This window comes from Grampus griseus, assembly GCF_964374135.1.
Source record: "Grampus griseus genome assembly, chromosome: 8".
Classification (NCBI taxonomy): Eukaryota; Metazoa; Chordata; class Mammalia; order Artiodactyla; family Delphinidae; genus Grampus; species Grampus griseus.
The window spans coordinates 102,642,259-102,665,066 of NC_139002.1; the positions used below are offsets into that span (position 1 = coordinate 102,642,259).

A 22,808-nucleotide genomic window follows, 5' to 3' on the forward strand; every position below is an offset into this window, starting at 1 on the left:
AAGCTGGGATGCAACCACCTGAATCTGTGCCCTGTGTCTACCAGCCGCATCTAGGAGCCACTAGGTGCCAGGACACATGTGGCCTGGGATCCTTCTCTGCTGTCAGAGGCCTGTGGCCATTGGCCTCCTTGCCCTTCATGGGGCAGCAAGGGGCTTTCTTCAGGGGAGGGGCCCGCTGGGCTGGCCTGGATGTCGCAGTGGTGGGGGGAGGGGGCAGAGGTTCTGGGTAGCCAGCAGAGCGGGTAGGGTCTGAGTCTGGGCTCAGCCTTTGCTTGAAAGGTGAGGTCTGGGCTCCCGAGTGTGGGGCAGGAGAAGTACCCAGAGGGCCTGCGCCCGCCCCCTGTACCCTCTTCTCTCCTTTTATTTCTTCCTGCCTCCTCATCCTCTCTCCTCCATGCCTTTGGGGCTGAGCCCCTCGCCAGGGAATTTACCGCCCTTGGGGTGTCGCCTGGTGTCGGGGGCTGTTGTGGAGGGACACACGAGGTGGGAAGGACGCCGGGGTCTCTGACCAGGGCCTCTAGGATGACGCCCGGGAAGGGGGCCATTAGCCTGGGCGGCAGGACGTGAGTCAAGGCACCTGGGGCCGCCCAGAGTAGGGTGGGGCTGCCCGGCTGAGGTGAGGCAACCTGAATCTGGGGGTGGGGAGAGCTGGGAGGGGTGGCCAGGCCAGCCTCCCCAGGGTGACCTATTGCAGCCTGACTCACAGGGTTTCCACAGCCCTCCCCTTGGGGATAACCCACCGCTCTGCCTTCCTTCTCTCAGCCTGAGTTTCTGAGGTTGGTGGCATGGGAGTGGACCCCCCTGGCCTCCAGTGGGGTTGAGCAGCTGGAAGCCCCTCCTACAGGCCTCAGGGCAGGGGGCTTTGTTGGCTGCCCCACCCTGTTGGTGGCCCCTGTCAGTTGTCAAGGAGGGGGACAAGGCGCTGGGCCTGATGGGGAGAGCAGGCCACACCTATGTGGCTCTGACACCCCTTTTGAGGTCTACTTTGTGCCAGGCTTGGGAACCACAAGGGGCAGAGCCACATCGGGGTGCGCGCACTGGGTGGGCTGTGAAGCGTGCCTGGGGGCTGAGGTGCTTTTATAGGTCCACTTGCTTTAGGAAGATTCGGTCAGAAAATCGGCTGCCCCTCCCTGCTGGGGGTTGGGCTGGGCTCCCTCTTGGTGCCCCTTGTAGGTAAGGGGAGCCCAGAGACAGGGCTTGGTCCTCAGGGTGCCTGTGCCCCCAGGCCTCCCCGGCAAAGGCAAGTCTGCAGGGGAGAGGGTCTCGCTGGCTGCCGGGGGTATAGACAGGGAGCTGGGCTGGGCCGGGCGGCTTCTGGGACCCTCTTAGCCTGCCCAGCACCAAGAGCGAGAGCCCTGCTGAGTGAGAGGCGCAGGGCTGGGGCTGGGCTGGCAGTAGCTGGACAAGGGTGGCCGTGTGGCTTCAGACTGCTCGTCTGGCAAGGGGACCGACAGATCCCCTCCCCTATTTGCTGAGGTCAAGGAGTGATCAAAAACGAGGCAAGTGGGTTGTGATTTTTATGAAATCCCTCACTTTCGCTGGTGGCTAAGAATTGGACAGAGCTGCTTGGCTGCCCTTGGGACTGGCACCCTGGAGGGGAAGGCGCTCTAAAGTACCTGAGTGGGACCCCCATCCCCCTTGGGACACAGCCTGACGTGGACTTACCGCCCTGGGGCCAACACCTGGCTTGGGAGTGTCCGCCCCACAGAGGCCCCAGGTTATCCACGGACCCCAGGCACGGCTCCTAAGGGGTGTTCCCAGGTCCCCAGGATGGTCGCCTGGGGCCCAGAGCGCACAGCCCTAGCACCAGCCCCCTGCGCCTGCGGGAGATGGGACCGCCCCGTCCGCCCGCCCACCGCCCGGCGCTGTCACGTTCCAGCGCCTGACTCAGGCCGCGCGGGGCGGGGAGCAGGGAGGCGGCGCCGGCGCCCGCCTCAGCCCCGGAGGCGGCACCAGGAAGCTCCCGCCCCGGCCGGAGCCGCCATGTAACCGGCGCCGCCCGGAGCTGAGCCTCGCGGGCCCCAGCGACCCGCCGGCCATGGGGGACGAGGACGAGGACGAGGGCTGTGCGGTGGAGCTGCAGATCACCGAAGGTGGGGCATAGGTGGCCCGGGGTGCAGGCCGGGTGATGGCTGCCCAGGCCGGCTGGGAGGGTTCATGCACGGGCTGGGTTCATTTGCCCCCTGTGCCCGCAGCCAACCTGACCGGGCACGAGGAGAAGGTGGGCGTGGAGAACTTCCAGCTGCTCAAGGTGCTGGGCACGGGAGGTGAGGAGCCCTATCCACCGGCAGGTGTCCCAGGCATGGTGCCCCGGGCCTCCCGCTTGCACACCCACCTGGGTTGGGCCAGGCTGCCGGCAGTGCTCCCCAGCCTCTCCCTGCCCTGCCTGCTTTGCCCTGCCCTGCCATGGTTTGCATGCCGACCCGCAGGGCTGCTCCACGTTGACGTCGCTCCTCCCTGGAAGGTCCTCTGGGATCTGCCAACACTCTTGGGGGCTTGCAGCTCTCCTGTGTGATTTCACAGCTCCTCCCCTTGCGGGATATGAGAGTCCTCTCCCCGACTTTGCAAACTCCCCTCCTCGGGTTTGACCGGCCCTCCCCTGTCTGCGTGCACCTCTGCCTCCCTTCCCTGGCTTTGCATCCTCTTGCATCTGTCTCATCTTCCACAGGTTTGCACATGACCCGCCCTCCACCCCACCCCCACCCCCGCTGCAGGCCTCCCGGAGTTGTGTGCCCCCCAGCCTGGTTTGCACATCCCCTCCCTGGTTTTGCTGAGCACCCGCCCGGGGGTGTGCACACCTTTTCCTTAGAAGGCTCTGCCAGTTTTTGCACACCTGCCTCTCACCCCAGCTCCTTCCCCCGACTTGCACACCCTCCTGGCTTGGCAGCGTGCCCACCCTCACCCGTCTGCACCACCCTCCTGTTCATGGCCTACCCTCCGCCCACTCGCTGCTCCCACAGCCTACGGGAAGGTGTTCCTGGTGCGGAAGGCGGGCGGGCACGACGCGGGGAAGCTGTATGCCATGAAGGTGCTGCGCAAGGCGGCGCTGGTGCAGCGAGCCAAGACGCAGGAGCACACGCGCACGGAGCGCTCCGTGCTGGAGCTGGTGCGCCAGGCACCCTTCCTGGTCACGCTGCACTACGCCTTCCAGACGGACGCCAAGCTGCACCTCATCCTGGGTAAGGGCAGACACCTTCCAACCCTGGGGGCCGTGGAGGCGGGGGGGCCACCCCAGGGGGCTACTCCGCGACTTTCACCCACCTCCCGCCCCCAGACTATGTGAACGGCGGCGAAATGTTCACCCACCTGTACCAGCGCCAGTACTTCAAGGAGGCTGAGGTGCGCGTGTATGGGGGCGAGATCGTGCTGGCCCTGGAACACCTGCACAAGGTGGGTGAGGACCTGGCCACCTGGCTGTGGCCGTGAGGACTGGGCCTGGGCCTTAGAAGGGGCCTGTGAACCTAGTGGCCTTGGGCTTTCTGAGGGCTGGTGGCCTCGGTGGGGACGGGAGCTGCTTCCCGTAGGCCTCCTGGAAGGAAGGCCCCGGTGCTGCCTGGTGGGGTCTCCTCCCCTGGGGTCTCCTCGGAGGGGCTTCCCTCTCACAGGGAGCGCGAGGCTGCTTCCTGGGGCCACGTTCACAGAACTTCTGCAAACGGAGACCTCATGCCTTGGCTCCCAAAGCCGTCATGAGATGGGGCTCCTCTCCCTGGGAACTTGGGGCCTGCTCCCTTGTGGCCTCTCCAGGGTGTCCTCTTCCTTGCTTTTACATCTTAAATGGCTTTTCCTATCCAATGGTCCAGTCCCACCCCGGCCCCACACCAGCACTGGAGATCCCCGTCCCCAGGGACCAGGTGCAGGGACAGGAGCAGAGGGTGTCGGGGGAGGGATCCTCAGGGCCTTCTTGCTCCTGCCAGCTGGGCATCATCTACCGAGATCTGAAGCTGGAGAACGTGCTCCTGGACTCCGAGGGCCATGTCGTCCTCACGGACTTCGGGCTTAGCAAGGAGTTCCTGACAGAGGAGGTGAGTGAAGGGCAGTCTCGGCCTCCCGCACCCCCGTGCGGGCCGTCCCTTCCCGGCTCCCGCTTCATGCCTGGCTCTGCGTTTCTTGGGGGTGCAGAGGTGAGTAGATCCAGGCCCTGCCTTCGGGGAGTTCCCACTGCTCCGACCCTCACAAGTCCACGAGTCTTAACTCTGAGCCTTGGGCGGGTCCTCTTGCCCTCCCAGAAAGAGCGGACCTTCTCCTTCTGTGGCACCATCGAGTACATGGCCCCCGAGATTATCCGCAGCAAGTCGGGCCACGGCAAGGTGGGTTGGCGGGGGGTCAGAGGGGTGGGTGTGGCGAGGTAGGGGTGGCCGCAGGCCCTCACCCTGGCTCTGCCCCGCAGGCTGTGGACTGGTGGAGCCTAGGCATCCTGCTCTTCGAGCTGCTGACGGGGGCCTCGCCCTTCACCCTGGAGGGCGAGAGGAACACGCAGGCAGAGGTGTCTCGGTGAGCAGGGCTGGAAGCAGAGGGCGGCCGAGGGGCCTGGGCAGGGCTGGAGGGGGGGCCTGCTGCCCCTGACGCCCCCCCACCAATCCTCCCAGACGGATCCTGAAGTGCTCCCCTCCCTTCCCCCCCCGGATCGGGCCAGTGGCACAGGATCTACTGCAGCGGCTGCTTTGCAAGGACCCCAAGAAGCGGCTGGGTGCAGGACACCAGGGGGCGCAGGAAGTTAAGAACCACCCCTTCTTCCAGGTGAGGCTCCTGGCTCGCCCCCATACCTGTCTGCACACACCGGGGCCAGGCTACTGCTCTGGGTTGGGGGACACTGGAGGGATGGTCTGAGGCTGGCCAGTTTCACTTGATTTGGAAAACCTCTCAGATAAAGAAAGCAGGCTTGTCTTCTCAGCCGTCTCTATCGCAACTTGGAAGATGTGTTCTTGGCGGGAAAGCATTCATTGCCTGGTAGGGCTGGCAGGGACTTGAGAATGAATTCATCAGTCCTTTCATTGGACAGGTTCAGAGGAGCAAGGTGACTTGCCCAAGATCACACAGTAAAAGTGTAGAGCTGGGAACAGACCCCAGGTCTGCTGTCAGCCCAAATCTTATGACTCTTGCATCCACTCAGGGTTTTGGTCTTTGTACCTGTACAGGCTGTGTGCCTCTTCTTCAGATGGACATGTCTGAATCAACCACGTGGGTTTTGTTCACTTGTTAAAAGCACACACAGTTTAAGGTGCAGTGCAGAGTGAATTCTGTCCTTGTGAGACCTCACTGGCTCGGGCACTATACCTGGCCAGCATCACTGCCGAGCAGGGCCCTGTGACTGTGAACACCTGTGTCTTGGCCCCTTGCTTGCATTATTTCATGTAAGCCTCAGAACCTTCCTGATTATCTTCATCTTTACAGATGAGGGAACTGAGGTTCAGAGAGGTTAAGTGATTTGCCCAAGATCACTGAGCTAAGTGATGGAGCTTAGATTTAAACCCGCACCTGGGTGGCTTGAAGGCCCACGCTCTTAACTGTTGTGTTCTGTTTACATGTGGGTATTAAATTTGCCTTGTCTGACGTAGAAACAGAGGCATCCGCTAATGGGCACTTACAGTGGGCCAGACATCCAGTTACCCTTGCTATGAGTGCCATCTCCTTGAATCTTCCCAGCAAGTACTGCTTGGAAGGGCCCTCAGAGAAGCTTTCTCGGACAGGAGTCTAAGTCTCTGCAGTGAAGATGTCCCTTTGTGGGTGAAGTGACTGAACAGTGTCAGTTTCCTTAAGTGAATTCCTCAACCCGCCCTGAGCACATGCCAGGCTCCAGGTGCTGGGAGTAGCTGGACCAGTAGTCACACTGGAGAGGCGCCCCAAGGTTTTCGAGGCCTGATGGTGCCCTTATTCCCCCTTCTCTTGAGATAGCCTCTTTGGTGATAGCAATGCTCAGGTCCCTGGTGCCAGAACTGGGGCCTTCAAGCCCGGGCCGGGCCTCTAGGCTGCAAGTGACAAAAAGTCCAACTCAAGATGGTGATATCTGTGGAATAGAGTCTGGCTGCTAAGAACAGAGATAGGAATGAATAGTGGTCTAAACAAGATAGACGTCTATTTATTTATTTATTTTCTCACATAAAAGAAATCCAGAAGTTGGCAGGCTGGGGCTGCTGTGGTGTCTTCATGAAGCCAAGTTCAGTTTCTTTTTTTTTTCTTTTTAAATGCTCCTCTATTCTTAGCACGTAGCCTCTGTCCCCAAGGTTGCCTCGTGGTACAAGATGACTGCTGGAGCTCTTGCTATCTAGGTTGCTCTCCAGGTGGGAAGCATGAAGAAGAAGGAGTGGAAGGGCAAAAAGGGCACCTTACCAATGGTTCACCCTCCTCTTCAGGCTCTTTCCCTGGATTCCTACCTCGTAATTTTTGCTTACAAGTAACTGGTCACTGCTAGCTGCAAGGAAGTTTATAAAATACTAGTTTTTAGATGTGTACATTGGTTCCTGAAATAAAATTGGGGCTATAGTACTAAGGAAGACCAGGAGAGTGGATGTTGGGCAGGCAACGAACAGGTTCCGCTGTACTAGTTTAAACATAAAAGGAATGTTTTAGCTCCCATAAATGAAAAGTCCAAGGAAAAGTGGTCTGACTTCAGGCAAGGCTGCATCCAGGTGCTGAATCTATGTTATTAGGAATTTCTTTCTTTGTCTCTTCCTTCTGCTTTTCTGCACAGGCACTTCATCATTAGACATTGAGGGGGCCCCCAGCAGTTCCAGGCCCATATCCTCCCAGATTTAAGTCCAGTAGGAGAAAGAGATTTGTTTGTTTTTTTTTTTTTTGCACATCAATTCTATTAAAAGCCTTAGAGTTGGCTGAGTGTGGTGGAGGGCTGGTTCTCCAAGAGAAATAGGGATTCTGTTATCAGAGAAAGGGAAACAGAAGCTGGAGAGGCAGGAAGAACAGCTTCCCACACAAATGCCAGTGAGACCTTTGCCTCACTGAGGAGCTGCCTGGTGAGGGTGGCCTGAGTGGACAGGGGTTTCCACTTCCTGCCCTTTGACCCCTTGTCTCTCATTCCTTTTCTCCAGGGTCTGGATTGGGCTGCTCTGGCTGCCAGGAAGATTCCAGCCCCATTCCGACCCCAGATCCGCTCAGAGCTGGATGTGGGCAACTTTGCAGAGGAATTTACCCGGCTGGAGCCTGTCTACTCACCCCCTGGAAGCCCCCCACCTGGGGATCCTCGCATCTTCCAGGTGAGCGAGTGTTCGTAGAACCACAGTTGCGGGAGAGGCAAGAGCTGCTCAGCCTTAGCCCTGGCTGACCTGTGGGCACTGCACAGGCCCTGTGTCCTGATCAGGAGCCAGCATTTCTAGATCTCTCCACTCGTGTGGAACCTACAGTTGTCAGTCATAGAGACCACCTGGGCAGGACGTGCCTTTGAATTTCCTGGTTTATCTTGAAATTTCATGTTAATTTCCCTTCTTCTCCATCATATCTCTATTGTTACGTAAATTATTTTATTTTAAAATAAATTTTAAATTATTTTAAAATAAGTTTTAAATTATTATTTAAAATAAGTTTTAAATTATTCACTTGCTTAAGGGGACACTTAGGAAGAGATGCCTTGTTTATACTGTGGCTTTGCACGTCCCTCTGGCACATCATATCACACTCCTGGGGGCATAGGCCCCCTCCACCCAGTTTTAGAAGCTTAGGCCTGTTGGACCAGTCCCATCTCCTTTGCTCGGCATACAAGGCCTTGCACGATGTGGTCTCTGCTCAGAGCCCTCGCCTCAGCACTCTGTTATCCCACTCAGTGCTCTAGCACCTCTGAACTGCTCAGAGGTGCCAGAACACACCTCTGTACCTTTGCATATGTGGTTCCCTCAACCTGGAGGGTATAGTTGCTCACCTGGCAAAATTCAAGCCTTGTTGTCCAGTGCTGTCCGCATATGAAGTCTTCCCTGCTCCTCTGGCCCTGGGTCACCCTTTCCTTGTGCACCAGCCTGCTACAGACAAAATCTCCTTCTAAACAGTTTGTCAGGTTTTATCCTGGCGCTGACTGAGACTGCCTCACCTGGTCTGAAGCTCCCAGAGGGCAGGGACTGTGTGTTTAATTTCTGTGTCCCTGAGTCCAGCTGGTAATTTCTGTGTCCCTGAGTCCAGCTTGGGGGCCTGGCCTGTAGGACATGGTCCATAAATATTAAATAAGAATAGGCCAATATCAAGTATGGATGGATCAGTTCCCCTCTATGAAGCTCTCACAAGGGACAGCTCTGTGCTTGAATATCCCTCGATCTCCTGCGATCCATCCTCGATCTCACGGTCCTAATGAGCAAGTTTTCTTGTGAATCAGTGGTTACTTTCATTCATTCATTTAATGATTCAAAAGTATGTATTGAGTGCCTTCAATGTGCCAGGCACTGACCTGGGCACTAGGGACGTAACAATAAACTTGACAGACAATGATCCCACCCATGTGGAGCTTGCATTCTAGCGCACAGTGGCGCTGCATTTTTAGGAGAAAACAACACATTGTTAAAATTATCCTTGAGAGTCCCTTGAATTGCCAGGATGTGGATTGTTAGGAAAGGCAAAGAATTAACTTTGGTTTCTCTTTACGTTTCCTCAGTAGCCCCCCTTGCAGAGGAGGCCAAAGTTTGATTTGAAAGGAAGGAATAAAGACTTTTTGTCCTGAGTGGGTAGAGTTGAATTCTCCTAAGTTAAGTATGTGTGATGCCAGGCCACAGTTCTTTCATGTATTCAGCCTATCATATTCTGGGCCACTACACTGTGTCAGATGATGCCCTTGGCACCTGGGGGGATCACTGTGATGGGAAAGGCAGAGTCACAGACTGGCGGGGGAACAGACATGCATGGTCCCAAGAGATCACAGAACAAGGTGGAATAAAATGTCCACGCATCCTGTGTGCACCAGGATGCAAAAGCAACATCTCCTGCTCCAGGGACTTTCCTTTGCCCCGCCCTCCTTCCCGCTGGGTCTGGGCCTTCGGGGACTCCATCTGCACCTCCATCCACCACTGACAACACCCCTCCTCCGCCAGGGATACTCCTTCGTGGCACCGTCCATCCTGTTTGACCACAACAACGCGGTGATGACCGATGTGCTGGAAGCGTCTATTGCTGGAGACCGGCCTGGCAGGGCAGCGTTGGCCAGGAGCGCCATGATGCAGGTGGGTTGGGCCAGGGTGGGGAGAAGTGGGCTTGGGGACTCCAGATGTGGCTTCAGCAGGCGCATGCTGTGGCTTCGGGTGAGGTCCGTAGCCTCTCTGAACAGGGGCGTGGCATGGCCGCAAGGCTCCCGGTAGGACCTCTGACGCGTCCCCTTCGCCCCCAGGACTCGCCCTTCTTCCAGCAGTACGAACTGGACCTGCGGGAACCCGCGTTGGGCCAGGGTAGCTTCTCCGTGTGTCGCCGCTGCCGCCAGCTACAGAACGGCCAGGAGTTCGCGGTCAAAATCCTCAGCCGCAGGTGGGCGGGCCCGGGGTGGGCTGGGTTCTGCTGAGCGGATTCGGGGAGGGCGGGGCCGGAGGTCAGCTGTCCTGACCCCGCCTGCCCTGCCCCCAGGCTGGAGGCGAACACGCAGCGCGAAGTGGCCGCCCTGCGGCTGTGCCAGTCGCACCCCAACGTGGTGAAGCTGCACGAAGTGCATCAGGACCAGGTGACGCCTTCCTGGGCTAGGGCGGAGCCCAGGGACGCTAGAGCCTGCCCGTGGGGGGCGGGGAGGAGGACAGGAGGCGGGGCCTGAGAGCGCCATGGGCGGGGCCTGAGGACCCGGAGGTCAGGGAAGTGGAATTTCAGGGGAGTAGGGCCTGAGGACCGGAAGGCGGAGCTGAGGATGGCCAAGGGAACGGGGCAGGGGGAGGATTTAGGGCGGCGAGTTTTAAGGTGGCCAAAGGGACGGGGGCCTGGAAAAAAGGAGGGGGTAGAAACTGAAGCGAGTCCTAAGGTGGTTCTTGGGGTGGTCTTGAGGTCAGGGTTCGAACAGGGTCGGGGCCTGAAGCCGGGGGCGGAGCTTGATGTTGACCAAGGGGCAGGATCTGGCTGGGCCCGGTGGGGGGTCGGGGGGCGGCCCGGTTGGGTAGGTGGTGACAGTAACCCAGGTGGTGACCTTGGCCCGTCGCGCCGCCCGCAGCTGCACACGTACCTGGTCCTGGAGCTACTGCAGGGTGGGGAGCTGCTGGAGCACATCCGCAAGAAGCGGCACTTCAGCGAGTCCGAGGCGAGCCAGATCCTGCGCAGCCTCGTGTCGGCCGTGAGCTTCATGCACGAGGAGGCGGGGGTGGTGCACCGCGACCTCAAGCCCGAGGTGGGCGCGGGGCCTCAGCGGACTGGGAGGGCTTCGGCGCGGAGGGCCAGTCTCTGACGGCCGCCTCGCCGCCCTCATAGAACATCCTGTACGCCGATGATACGCCCGGAGCCCCGGTGAAGATCATCGACTTCGGGTTCGCGCGTCTGCGCCCGCAGAGCCCAGCGGGGCCCATGCAGACACCCTGCTTTACGCTGCAGTACGCGGCCCCCGAGCTGCTGGCGCAGCAGGGCTACGACGAGTCCTGCGACCTCTGGAGCCTCGGCGTCATTCTGGTATGGGACGGGGTCTCCGAGGAGATGTCAGGGTCCTCCGAGCCTGGGGACAGGAGTTCTCTTGTTGGGGTGGCAGGGTTTGGTCTGAGGCTGGGGTCAGAAGTCGTCCTAATACAGAGGTGAGGTCTCTCTGGTGCTGGGGTCCGGGCATCCTAGTTTTAGGAGCTGGAAGTCAGAGTTCATAACCCGTGGGCCTCAGGAGTTAGCCTCTTGGAGAAGGTCTGGACTGGTCTCACTTTTCACTCCCCAGTACATGATGCTGTCAGGCCAGGTCCCCTTCCAGGGGGCCTCAGGCCAGGGCGGGCAGAGCCAGGCGGCGGAAATAATGCGCAAGATCCGTGAGGGGCGCTTCTCCCTTGACGGGGAGGCCTGGCGAGGCGTGTCCGAGGAAGCCAAGGAGCTGGTCCGAGGTGCGAAGCCGGAGGTCACAGGCCGTGGCTGGGGAGGGGGAGGCCATGGGGTCATGATGGGACAGGGTTTGCTACTGGGTCAGGTGTCCTGGTGGGGGACTTGTGGGGAGGAGAGTGGGGCTGCTAGGATGTCTCTGGGGCGCAGCCTCTACACACAGCCCCCCAACACTTCCCCTGTCCTGCCTCCAGGGCTCCTGACTGTGGACCCCACCAAGCGGCTGAAGCTCGAGGGACTGCGGGGCAGCTCGTGGCTGCAGGACGGCAGCGCGCGCTCCTCGCCTCCGCTACGGACGCCGGACGTGCTGGAGTCCTCGGGGCCAGCTGTGCGCTCCGGGCTCAACGCCACCTTTCTGGTGAGGGGCGGGGCCTGCAGGGGGTGCGGGACCGAGGCTGGAGAGGCAGAGCCTGCGGGAGTCGCCTCCCGCAGAGTCCTGAGAGGTTGAGTTCAGCCGAGTCCAGGCCTCTGACCTGTCGGGACCCTGACCGTTTGAGAGGCTGCAGGCCAAAGACCTGTTGGCCCTGACCTAGTGGTATGGGAAGGAAGGCCTGGGATGGGGGCCAAAGCTAGGATTTGGAAGTCGAGGCCGGGCCGGTGGAACTTACCGCCTCCTTTCCGCCAGGCGTTCAATCGGGGCAAACGCGAGGGTTTCTTCTTGAAGAGCGTGGAAAACGCGCCGCTGGCCAAGCGGCGGAAACAGAAGCTGCGGAGCGCCGCCACATCCCGCCGCGTCTCCCCCGTGCCCGCCGTCCCGGGCCGGGCACCCGCCGCCAAGGGAGCCCCCCGACGAGCCAACGGTCCCCTGCCCCCCTCCTAGCCTCCGTCACTGTGACCCTCTCCCCGGTCGGGGCTGTGTTCTAGGAGGCCGGCTCACTGCCCCCAGGCCTCCTGTATAGCTCCGCCCCATCCCCAGGGATTGTTACCCTTCTCTCCCCTCCCCCCCACCCCACCCCCAGACAGAGCAGAAGTATTTTTATAAGCAGAGAATTTTTTTAATGTCTTACCGGATAGAGTTAGAGATGCAGGGAGGGAGGGGGCCTGCTGGGGAGTGGAGTGGGGGGCCCTCTGCCTAGATGCGGCCTCATCTGGTGGAAGGTACTTCTCCCCCAGGGGGCTGCCCCGGCAGGGGAGGGCTCCTCCTCCATTTCTAAGCACTGAGTTGCCACAGGGAGAAACTGGGACCTCTCCCCTGCCCTCCCCTGAGGTCCTGCTCTTGGGAGGGGGCACCCCTCAAGCTGTCACTTTATGGACTGTTCGTGCAATTACGTCCACCAAAGACCTGTGTCGGGGGTGCTCAGTGAGAGGCCCTGGGGGACCCCCTGAAGCATTTCTGCCTCACTTCATGTCACCTGCTTCCCCCTATTGAGGCTAAGGAAGGAGGTAGGCGATCCCCTAAAAGGGGAGGCCCCCTTCTCACCCATCCCCTCCCCTTTGGCACAGCTGCCCCTAGCTGGGGGTGGCACCTTGGGGGTCTGGGGTGGGCATCCACAGTCACTGCCTCAGCCCATCCAGGCTGTGCCTTTGACTTAAAAATAAAAGTCTACCCAGTGCTGTGTGTGGCATGTGTGTGTGTATGTGTTGGGGGTGTGTATAGGCAGAGGTCTTGGGGCTACCTGCCAGCCATCGGGGCCTGAAACCTCAAAGAGGAGGGACAGGGCAGACCCTTCTGGGTAAGATGGTACCCTTTGTCCTTGGCTTTTGACATGAGGATCAAACAGTTATCTTGGGTGTGTATCTGATACCTCTGCCATGTACCATTTCGGATTCTCCTGGTTGGAAGTAGTAGAAAACCCAACCTAAACTTGCTTCAGCAGAACAGGACTTCTTGGCTTTTTGAACCACACAACCCAGGGGTAGCTTCAAGCGAGACCTGATCAGGATGCAAACATATGATCAGGACTCAGCTCCCCAGTCTCAGCTTTTTATTCTGTTGTGGGCCTTTTTGGTGTTGTTGCAGACTTGGAGGATTCTCCTTTTGGCCCCAGGATGGGTGGCAGGTGCTCCAGGGAGCTACAGATTGAAATCTGGTGATAAAGAGAGTCTTTGTCTTAGCGTTCCTGGCAGGAATCCTGAGATGTACTCCAATTGGATCCATTTAGGTCAAGTGCCTACGCTGAATCAATCACTGTGGCCAGGGATGCAGTGTGCTGATTGGCTTAGATCTGGATCTTAGACTCCCCTCTGCAACCTCATTGGGTGGAGAGCAGGAGAAGGGGTGGTCCCTAGATAGAGGTCAGTTGGACAGGGCTTGGTTCCGGTCAGGGAGGGAGAGCAGGAGGGGAGCAGCTCATACCCACGGCTGTGGCAGTGATCAGAGTGTGCCCCTCTCAAGGGGCGTGAGACTGCCCTTGTGTGATCCCTCCTGGGTGGTTGTGACCATAGGGCAGTTTGGCCTGAGCGCCTCTGTGCCCCCCCAGGTCAGGGCTATTTGTCCGTATAGTGCAGATGTCCTGAGAGCCCCAGCCCCCTGCCTGGACACTATGGGCTGCTGCAGGCCTCTCTCCCCATAGGCACCCTGTGGGGTCATCTCAGCATGGACCTTCCCCTCCTGTTCTGAGGTTTGCCTCTTAGAGGAGGAGGTAACTGGAGGCCTGGGGACAGGAGCTGGGGCCCCACAGATGCTGAAGTCAGGGCAAAGCCAGGTGGGCCTGGTGGGCAGGTGGGACCCCATGGGTGTGGGTCAAGGGCAGTTGTGGGGGTGTGGGAACACCCAACTGTATCCCATCCTATGGGTCTGAGGGAGGAGAGGGGAGCCCAGGAGAAGGTCGGAGGGAGGGGAGGGGAAAGCATCGCTAATTCTGACTCTTGTTTTACTGACCGTGTGACTTGAGTAAGTCACTTAACAGTCCCAGGCTTCCCCATTTGCCAAGAGGGAGTCATGGCTGTCAGGATGAACTAGAGGATGAACACATGTGAGAGTGGGGTCATTTAACGACCAAGTATTTACTGGGATTTACTGAGGTCTTCCAGTGTGCGGGGACTGCCCTGAACACTACATGGCTTATCTCATGGACTCCCCACGACTAGCTGATGAAGAAAACACCATTTCCATTTAATAGAGGGAAAAGTGAGCCTCAGTGAAGGTCAGCACCTTGCTCAAGGTCACTCAGCTAGAAGTGCCTTCCATCCCGGTGGTCTGATTCCAGACTTCCCTCAACCATAGGAGTTCTGTAGTGAGGATGGGCTTTAATTTTACCCCAAGGCTGGATGTTTGGATTGTTTAAAACTTTGTTTCTATCATAAATGATGTGGAGACAAGTTGGTACATAAATCTGTGCATTTAAAAAATACCTTGGGCTTCCCTGGTGGCGCAGTGGTTAAGAATCTGCCTCCAATGCAGGGGACACAAGTTTGATCCCTGGTGCAGGAAGGCCCCACATGTTGCGGAGCAACTAAGCCGCTGCACCACAGCTACTGAGCCTGCGCTCTAGAGCCGGTGCTCCGCAAAAACACAAGCCACCGCAATGAGAAGCCTGCGCAGCACAACGAAGAGTAGCCCCCGTTCGCCGCAACTAGAGAAAGCCCGCGTGCAGCAACGAAGACCCAACGCAGCCAAAATAAATAAATAAGTAAATAAAAATTTGAAAATAGCTTTACTGAGGGAATTCCCTGGCGGTCCAGTGGTTAGGACTTGGCGCTTTTACTGCTGGGGCCCGGGTTCAATCCCTGATTGGGGAACTAAAATCCTGCAAGCCACGCTGAGCAGAAGGGCCAAAAAAAAAAAAAAAAAAAAAAGAAAAAATCACCGAATTGTCCTCTCAAATGGGTGAATAATGTGGTATATAAATTATACCTCAATTAAAAATATCTCAGTAAAGCTATTTTTTCTTTTGGCTGCTGTTTTCTTCTTTTTGGATCTTAGTTCCCTGACCAGGGATTGAACTCAGGCCCGGGCAGTGTAAGCGCCAAGTCCTAACCACTGGACCGCCAGGGAATTCCCCAGTGAGTTTTAGAATATTCGGAGTCGTACAACCATCATTGCATCATTGTACAACCATCAGTCTAGTTTTAGAACACTTTTTTTCACCTCCAAAAGAAACTCTGTGCCCACTGGCAGTCACTCTGCCTTTCCCCTGGACCTTCCAGCCCTAGACAACCATCATCTAAATCCTGTTTTGTAGATTTGCCTACATACTTTGATATATACTTTGAAATATACTTTCAAACATCCATTCACAAATATACTGGCATACAGTCTCAGAAGCAGGGTATGAAAATGTCACATTTCATTTTATGCTCACAAGCACTGAGTGTTATCACTCAGTGATAAAACCTTTGCTATTCTTATGGATAAAAAGTGGTCTCTTATCTGCAATTTCCTCACCCTTCATCCCACATAACTCACAGCCACCCTAAGAAAGAGGTCTTCCTAGTCTCATTTCATGAGACTCAGAGGATGGGAGTAACCCCAAGGAGGGAGCCTGTTGGATGGAAGGGACTGGGGCTCAGAAGAATGAGCAGCCTTGATCTGAGTCCTGCCTCTACCCGGAGTGGTCAGGGAACCTGCAGGGGAGACAGATGACACTTGGGCTGTAAGCTGGACAGGGTGTGACCAAGCAGAGTGGGCGGGGAGAGGGCGGCCACAGGCAGGGAGGTGGGGAGCTCAGAGGCAAGTGATCAGGGCTGCGGTCTGGCAGCCTGCTTCCTTCTACACCTTGACTTTGGTCTCTAACCAGCCCAGCCCTACGTGGAGGCTGTCTCTTCCGGGAGAGCTGGAAGGGCTCACCTTTCTGCATTGAGCCTCTAATTCCCCTCTTAAATGGCCTCACGGGGTAGGCTCAGGCTCCCAGCTCTGTTAAAATGCTGATGCCCTTGAGAAGGCCTGGCAGCCCGTAAACATTCACCTCCCTCCAAGTCACTGTTAACCAGCTGCTGTTAGAACTGAAGTCGGGGTGCTTGCTTTTAGTCTGTGCCTTGCAACCACCATTTGACCCCTCCTTAACATCCCCTGCATCTCTCAACAAGAATATTCCACAGTCATGTAGTAGGGATTGCAAACTGGTACCAGTGCCTGGCCTATAGAGACTTGTTATTTTGGGGGGCAGGGGAGACAGCACGTTTGTTTGTTTATTTATTTATTTATTATTTGCCTGCACTGGGTCTTAGTTGTGGCACGCTGGATATTCGTTGCCACATGTGGGATCTTTAGTTGTGGCATGCAGGATCTAGTTCCCTGACCAGGGATCAAACCCAGGCCCCCTGCATTGGGAGTGTGGATCAAACCCAGACCCCTTGCATTAACCACTGGACCACCGGGGAAGACCCAGCACATGTTTCAAAATGAGAAATTGCATATGAAAGCCTGGATGTTTGACTTTTATTGATGGCCTGATCAGCCAAAGCAGAATCGTGTTGCCACATAGAGAGGGCCCCTGCTTTCTGGTTGGCCCCAGTCCCCACCACTCTCTATTGACCATACCAGCTCAGTTCCTCATTTATCTTCCTGAAACCTCTAGGTATCTGAGTTTGCAACTCTCATATAAATAGTCTCCTTCCACATTCACTGCTACACAAAAATGTGGTTTGTGAAATGTCGAAGATGCCCCATCAATCTTTTGTTTGTTTCAAAATTTAAATTTAGTTTGTACTGGGTTGGCCAAAAAGTTTGTTTGGGTCTTTCCATAAATAAACTCATATGGTTCAAAATTCAAAGGCTACAAAGGGGACTTCCCTGGTGGCTCAGTGGTTAAGAATCCACCTGCCAATGCAGGGGACACGGGTTCGAGCCTTGGTCCGGGAAGATCCCACATGCGGCTGAGCAACTAAGCCCGTGCGCCACAACTACTGAGCCTGCGCTCTAGAGCCCGCGAGCCACAACTAATGAGCCCACGTGCCACAACTACTAAAGCCCGTGTGCCTAGAGCCCGTGCTCTGCAACAAGTGAAACCACTGCCACGAGAAGCCCGCGCACCACAACGAAGAGCAGCCCCCGCTCGCTGCAACTAGAGAAAGCCCGCGCACAGCAACAAAGACCCAACGCAGCCAAAAATAAATAATAAAATAAATTTATATATAAAAAAAGGAAGTGTGTGAAAAAGTATTTAAAAAAAAAAAGGCTACAAAGGTACATAGTGAAAAAGATTTTCTTCCATATGTCCTGACCCTTAGCCATTGACCTTTTGTTAACAGAGGCATCAATGTTACCAGTTCTTATGTCTTTCAGGAATATTTCATGTATAGTCAAACCAATATAATAATATGTACATATGATTGAAAAAATTCACCTTCACTGAATGTCAATTTTAGAAAAAAATCAGAAAATGCAAAAAGGAAAAAGTGAAAACGATTCGGTGGCCTAACTCTCCATAGATAATCTGTGTTAGTTAACATTTTGATGTATTCACTTTCTGATTTTTACTGATAGAGATTTTTAATGGAAATGGTATCAAATATAAATAAGTTGTTATAGCCTGTCGTAAACTCAGAAATAGATTGTATGTCAATAATTACATGAAACTTTTTTTGTAGTCACATAATATTCTATTGCATGGGTATACTATGATTTATTTAAACCGTTCTCTGTTTTTGGCTACTTGGGCTGTGTTCAATTCCTTGCTGCTTTTTTTTTAAAAGATATTTATTTATTTGGCTGCGCCAGCTCTTAGTTGAGGCATGCGGGATCTTTGTTGTGGCATGCGGGATCTTTTTTTAGTTGCGGCATGCATGCGGGATCTAGTTCCCTGACCAGGGATCGAACCCGGGCCCCTGCATTGTGAACGTGGAGTCTTAGCCACTGGACCACCAGGGGAGTCCCAATTCCTTGCTGTTTTAAATGGTGATGCAATGAACATCCTTGTACCTGTCAAATATTTGCTCACCTGTCCAAATATTTCCTTAGGATACATTTTCTAGAAGTGGAATTAATGGGCTAAAGGATGTGCCCACGCGCGCACATTTTAAAGGCTTTCCATATATGTGATCAAACTGTCCTTCGGGAAGATCCTACCATTTTACGTGACTTTCAGCAGCACGGGCAAGATGCAAGCCGCGCTGCCTCCTTGAAAATGAAAGGACGCGTCTCACCAGCCGAGTGAGTCCTTGCCTGCCTGCCTGCCTGCCCGGGTTTTTCTCGGCAGAGTTCCTGGAGGTCACCAGGGGGGCCCTTCTCTCCTCTGCCTGGAGTCTGGCTGGGCTGTGATGGTGGGGGGATGTGAGGCCCCCAGCAGGATGGTGGGGAGCTCCTCCCTCTCTCCTCTCCATGCAGGGATGGGCGGGGACATCTGTGTGGAGAAGGTGGCAGTGAACCCCACGGAGTCCCAGGGAGTTGGCGTGCGGTGAGGGCAGGCGGGGTGTGGCTGGGACACCTGGGAGCCGAGCCATGCAATTGTCAAGTCATTCACCCGGGCCGGGACTCCACTGCTGCTTGAGCGAAGCGGGGCTAGAACAGCCCCCACCACGGAGAGATGCGGGGTGTCCGGCAGGGCCCCTGGCAAGACACCGGGCACACTGTGAGCCCTCCACAAACAGCAGCTTAACTGAAAAGAAATTAAGAGAACCCAGGGAAAATGAGGATCTGCTCAGGCACGCCCACGACAGGGACCCATGTCCCGGCAAGACAGTGGGGATGCCCTCCCCACCCTCCAGTCTCCCTAGCCCCTGCCCAACAGCCCCCAGGGCCCTCCTTACAGCTTCCACCAGGGCTGATGGTGTCCCTGCCTCCCCCTGGCGTGGGGACCAGATGGGGGCCCCTCCCCTGCTGAGTCTGGCTCTCAGCTTTCCCGACTGCCGTGCTGTCAGCAGCTTGAGAACAAACCAACCAGCTGGGCGTGGGTGGGGGTTGGAAACACACCCGCGTGCGTGTGAGTACACGAATGTGTGTGCATGTGAGGACACACGTGTGTGAGCATGAGGATGTGTGTGTACTGAGAGCGTGTGAACACGTGCAAGTGTGTCTGCAAGGTGTGTGGCTGTGTGTGTTGTGCACCATGAATGTGTTGTGAGTGTGTTTGAGTGTGAGGGTGCGTGAGCTTGTGTGAGTGTGTGCGCGTGTGAGCAAAATGTGTGTTGTGTGAGTTTCACTGAGTATATGTGAGTATACATGAGAGTATATATGAGAGCATGAACATATGAGTGTGTGACAGTGAGTGTGTGTGTGTGTGTGTGTGAGTGTGCTCTCACCGGGCTTTCCGAGGGAGGCACACGGCCTCAGGGTAGAAGCTTTGCAGCAACTCTCTTATTCTTCCTGTTTATCACCCACCCGCCCCCCCCCCCCCCCCCCCCGCCAGGTTCCCGGATGTGCTTTATTAACAACAGGGATGTGTGGGATTCGGACCCCGAGCGGGATGGATGGTCTCATGGTCCTGGGTGGGGCTGCAGAGGTGAGCTCTTGAGCACACATGGGTCTCAGAGCTCAGCCTCTGGGAGCCTCACTGCCTGACTCCGAAGCCCAGCTCCACCAATTCTTAGCTGGGTCACCTTGGGCAAATTACTGAACCTCTCTGTGCCTCAGAAATGGGGACAATGATACTGGCTACCTCATGGGCTTGTGGTGGGGATTAGATGGGGTGAAACACACAAAGCCCGTGGAACACCTCCCAGGTGTCACTAAATGCTAATGATGGAGCAGAGTGGGGTTGGGGAGTCGGCATAGGGCAGAGGTGTCCCTGGGGGCAAGGCAGGGAGGTCGCTGCCATCCAAGCCAGAGACCCAGGCTGGCTCCCACAGCACAGTGCGGACCTGCCTGTGAGTGTGGTCTTGCACCACATCTTTCTTGAAAGAAAACCCTTGCTTCCTTGCTTAAAGGGCACATGGAGTCCAGAGAGCTGTTCTTTTCAGATTTCTGAAAACCTCAGAGGTAAGGACTTTTCAGCAGGAAAGGCAAGGAGACTGATTTCAATAAGGTGCATCTCCCAGCAGTGCCTGCATTTTGCAGCTGCCCTGCTGGTGCCAGGGCAGGTGGGTGGGCAGTACCTGGCCAGGCTTTGCTGCGGGTGGTATGCAGACAGCAGTCACCAGGCCAGGGCCTCTGGGACCCTTCTGCCTCCCGTCTGCTCCCCTCTTGGACCCTCCACACCCTCTGACTCTCCCTGGGACTCAGGAGACAGTCATGTGCAGAGCGAGACTCTGGGATGCCTGAAACTGCCAGCTGAGTGGCAGCCTGAGATGCCCCGTGTCCTGGCAGGAGGCTGGGGTGGGTTCCCGGGCCCTCTGTGTCCAGCTGAATCTGAATTTCTGGGATTGGGTCTTGGAATCTGCCTTTGTAACAAGCTTCCCTGATGCATGTTCAGGGTTTAGAGCCACGGATCTCACCAAACCCCTAAACTTTCCTGATGGAGAGACCGAGGCACACGGAGGGGAAGGGACTCAGCCGCAGTCACAGGGCTGCAGAAGGGCAAAGCCGGGTCTCCTGATGCTCCCAGCTTGAGTTTTCCGCCTCATTGGGCCTGCTTTCTGTAACGTGGAATTTTCTGTAGGGACACAGAGCCAATTTTATGGCAGGAGCTCTCAGAAACCAGTATCCTCTGCCAGAAATTCAGGCCATCACCACTCTACTGGAAGGAGGGTAGTCTGTGGGGTAGGGGCGTCTGCCATGCCCCCTGCCCCCATCCTCTGTGTGTTGTCTTCCTGCCCGTTGGGGACCAACAGGTCCTGCTCGCTGACAGATGTTCCAGAAAACCTGTCACAAGGCAGGCTTCTGGGAGGATGCTGGACACAGAAGGGAATCGGGAGAAGCTGCCTTTGGGCCCATGAGCCCAGATGGGCACTGCTGGGTCAGCAGGGAGGAGTCACAGACAACAAGCAGACTCTGCAGCTTGGCGCCCCTTAAGCTTTTACCCACAGGGGCTGCCATGCCCTGCTTCTCCCCCGCCTGAGGCTTGAAGGCTCACACCAGAAGGTTCTTCTTCTTGGAGGGAACCAGATCCAGACGTGGTGTCTTTTGTTTTCTGGGTTTTTTGGGCCGTGCACGTAGCACGCAGGATCTTAGTTCACCGACCAGGGATCGAGCCCATGCTCCCTGCAGTGGAAGGGTGGAGTCCTAACCACTGGACCGCCAGGGAAGTCCAGGAGGCGGTGTCTTTTGTTGCCTGCGGAAAGAGGAGACCCTTTCTGGATATGTCCTCTATCACCGACAAGGGTAATAGTGAGGTTGAACCAATTTATTGAGTCTTATGTGCCAGGCCCTGCGCTAAAACCTTCCGTGCCATACAGAACAAATCAATACCCTTATTATCACTATTGTTGTTAGACAAATAATAGTAATTACTGATGTTTGGGGCACTTGCCCTGTACTAGGAGCCAGGCACATGTTTTGGGCCAAGTACTGTGCGTGGATGAGTTCATTTAATGAATGGGTCTTACATTATTATTATCTGTTACTGTTCCATTTTATGGATGAGGAAAATGAGGCTCAGAGAGATAAATTGTCCAGTCACACAACCACATCCAGGGGTGCGGGCCTCGGAACCCAGGTCTCTCCACTAAGCTCTTAATCATAATGTTAAACTGTCTCCCAAGGTTATCTCCTACCTTTAAGACGGTTCCCCCTAACAGATGTGTGTTATTTGCATCCCTCTGCTAAAAATTTTAGCTTTCTTTGCACCTAGGGTCTGGTTCTTGCCTCAACTTGTACAGCCTGAAGCGCCGTGAATGCCAGCTCTGGACTTTCTTTATTGGAGGCAGACGCGCCAACTCAAAAAGGCAGACATGTCAGCGGCCCTTTTAGAAGCAAATCACGCCGGTCATCATGTGACATTGCGGTGTCCCTCATCATAGCTCAGTTTTCCATTCTGATCAACAACTTTGTACCACAGTGTGAAGACTGTGGTCTGGAAAGACTAGAAACAGGGTCCTTGAGTAGGTCGTTTCAAGGAGAAAAGCAAACAACACGAACAAAAGATGGATGAGGAGGAACAAGTTCTGAAAAAGTATAGGAAACAAAGACCGTGAGGTCCTAGTAGACCACTAGCTGAGTGTTATAGCAGGTTAGCTGCTGTTTTAAATACTTACCTAGCAGTGGAATATGGTAGTAGAATTGTTGAGGTGAGCACCACAAAACAATGTCCCATCTCAGGTGTAGAATGGACTGAGAATACCCAACACGGCCTCTTTTTTTTTTTTGCGGTACGTGGGCCTCTCACTGCTGTGGTCCCTCCCGTTGTGGAGCACAGGCTCCGGACGCGCAGGCTCAGCGGCCATGGCTCACGGGCCCAGCCGCTCCGCGGCATGTGGGATCCTCCTGGACCGGGTGCACGAACCCGTGTCCCCTGCATCGGCAGGCCACCAGGGAAGCCCAACACGGCCTCTTTTTTGATGCCATAATCACTGTTTATGGACTTGTATTATTCTCACCTGTGGTCCTCCGCAAGCAACCAGGTGAGAAATTAGTCTGAGGCTCTATTCCCTTACTTTCGTTTAACTCTCAAGAAAGTGTGTCCAGGGCTGCTATTTGCTTATCCAAAGCCCACACCCCGTCTTCCTTAGCAACAGAAAGCTTATAGTATTGGGTGTGTCAATGGGATTTTTATAATGCCACATTTCCTTGCCTCTCAGGAAGAGGCCAATAAGATGTAAGCAAAAGTTATTGGGTGAGGTTTCTGGGAATGCTCTTTAAAGCAGGATCACTTAGCTGGGAGGCCTGCCCTTTTGCCCTTGCCCCTTTCCACTCCCTGCGGCCTGGAATGTGGATGTGATATCTGGAGCTGCAGTGACTATCTTGGGATCATGAGGTGACCTCAAGGATGGGAGCCTCATGTTAATGATGGCTGAGAGCAGGATAGAAGAGTCTGGGTCATGGATGGCTATGGAGCTGTTGTACTAACCCCGGACTGGCTGCCTCTAGACTTCTTTTTACCTGAGAGAAAAATTTAACCTCTATCTTATTCTAGCTGCTGTTATTTTGG

General features: G+C 55.6%; 1 protein-coding gene across 1 annotated transcript; it reads left to right on the forward strand.

The window, feature by feature from the left end:
- Nucleotides 1–1,976: 1,976 nt before the first annotated feature.
- RPS6KA4 (ribosomal protein S6 kinase A4) lies at nt 1,977–12,507 on the forward strand. Its single transcript, XM_082659089.1, has 17 exons — nt 1,977–2,093; nt 2,196–2,267; nt 2,961–3,179; nt 3,275–3,390; nt 3,915–4,022; nt 4,227–4,307; nt 4,388–4,491; nt 4,587–4,737; nt 7,044–7,208; nt 9,021–9,149; nt 9,314–9,447; nt 9,544–9,637; nt 10,112–10,285; nt 10,366–10,560; nt 10,811–10,970; nt 11,160–11,323; nt 11,591–12,507. The coding sequence occupies exons 1-17, from the start codon at nt 2,039–2,041 to the stop codon at nt 11,783–11,785; spliced, it is 2,316 nt and encodes a 771-aa protein (XP_082515215.1). The 5' UTR covers nt 1,977–2,038; the 3' UTR covers nt 11,786–12,507.
- The last annotated feature ends 10,301 nt before the right edge of the window (nt 12,508–22,808 follow it).

Excerpts from the sequence above, each read along its gene's own strand:
- RPS6KA4 (XM_082659089.1), top strand. The coding sequence starts at position 2,039 with ATGGGGGACGAGGACGAGGACGAGGGCTGTGCGGTGGAGCTGCAGATC. Across the intron at positions 4,492-4,586 it reads ACGCAGGCAGAGGTGTCTCG|ACGGATCCTGAAGTGCTCCC; the intron begins GTGAGCAGGGCT and ends CAATCCTCCCAG. Across the intron at positions 11,324-11,590 it reads GGCTCAACGCCACCTTTCTG|GCGTTCAATCGGGGCAAACG; the intron begins GTGAGGGGCGGG and ends CCTTTCCGCCAG.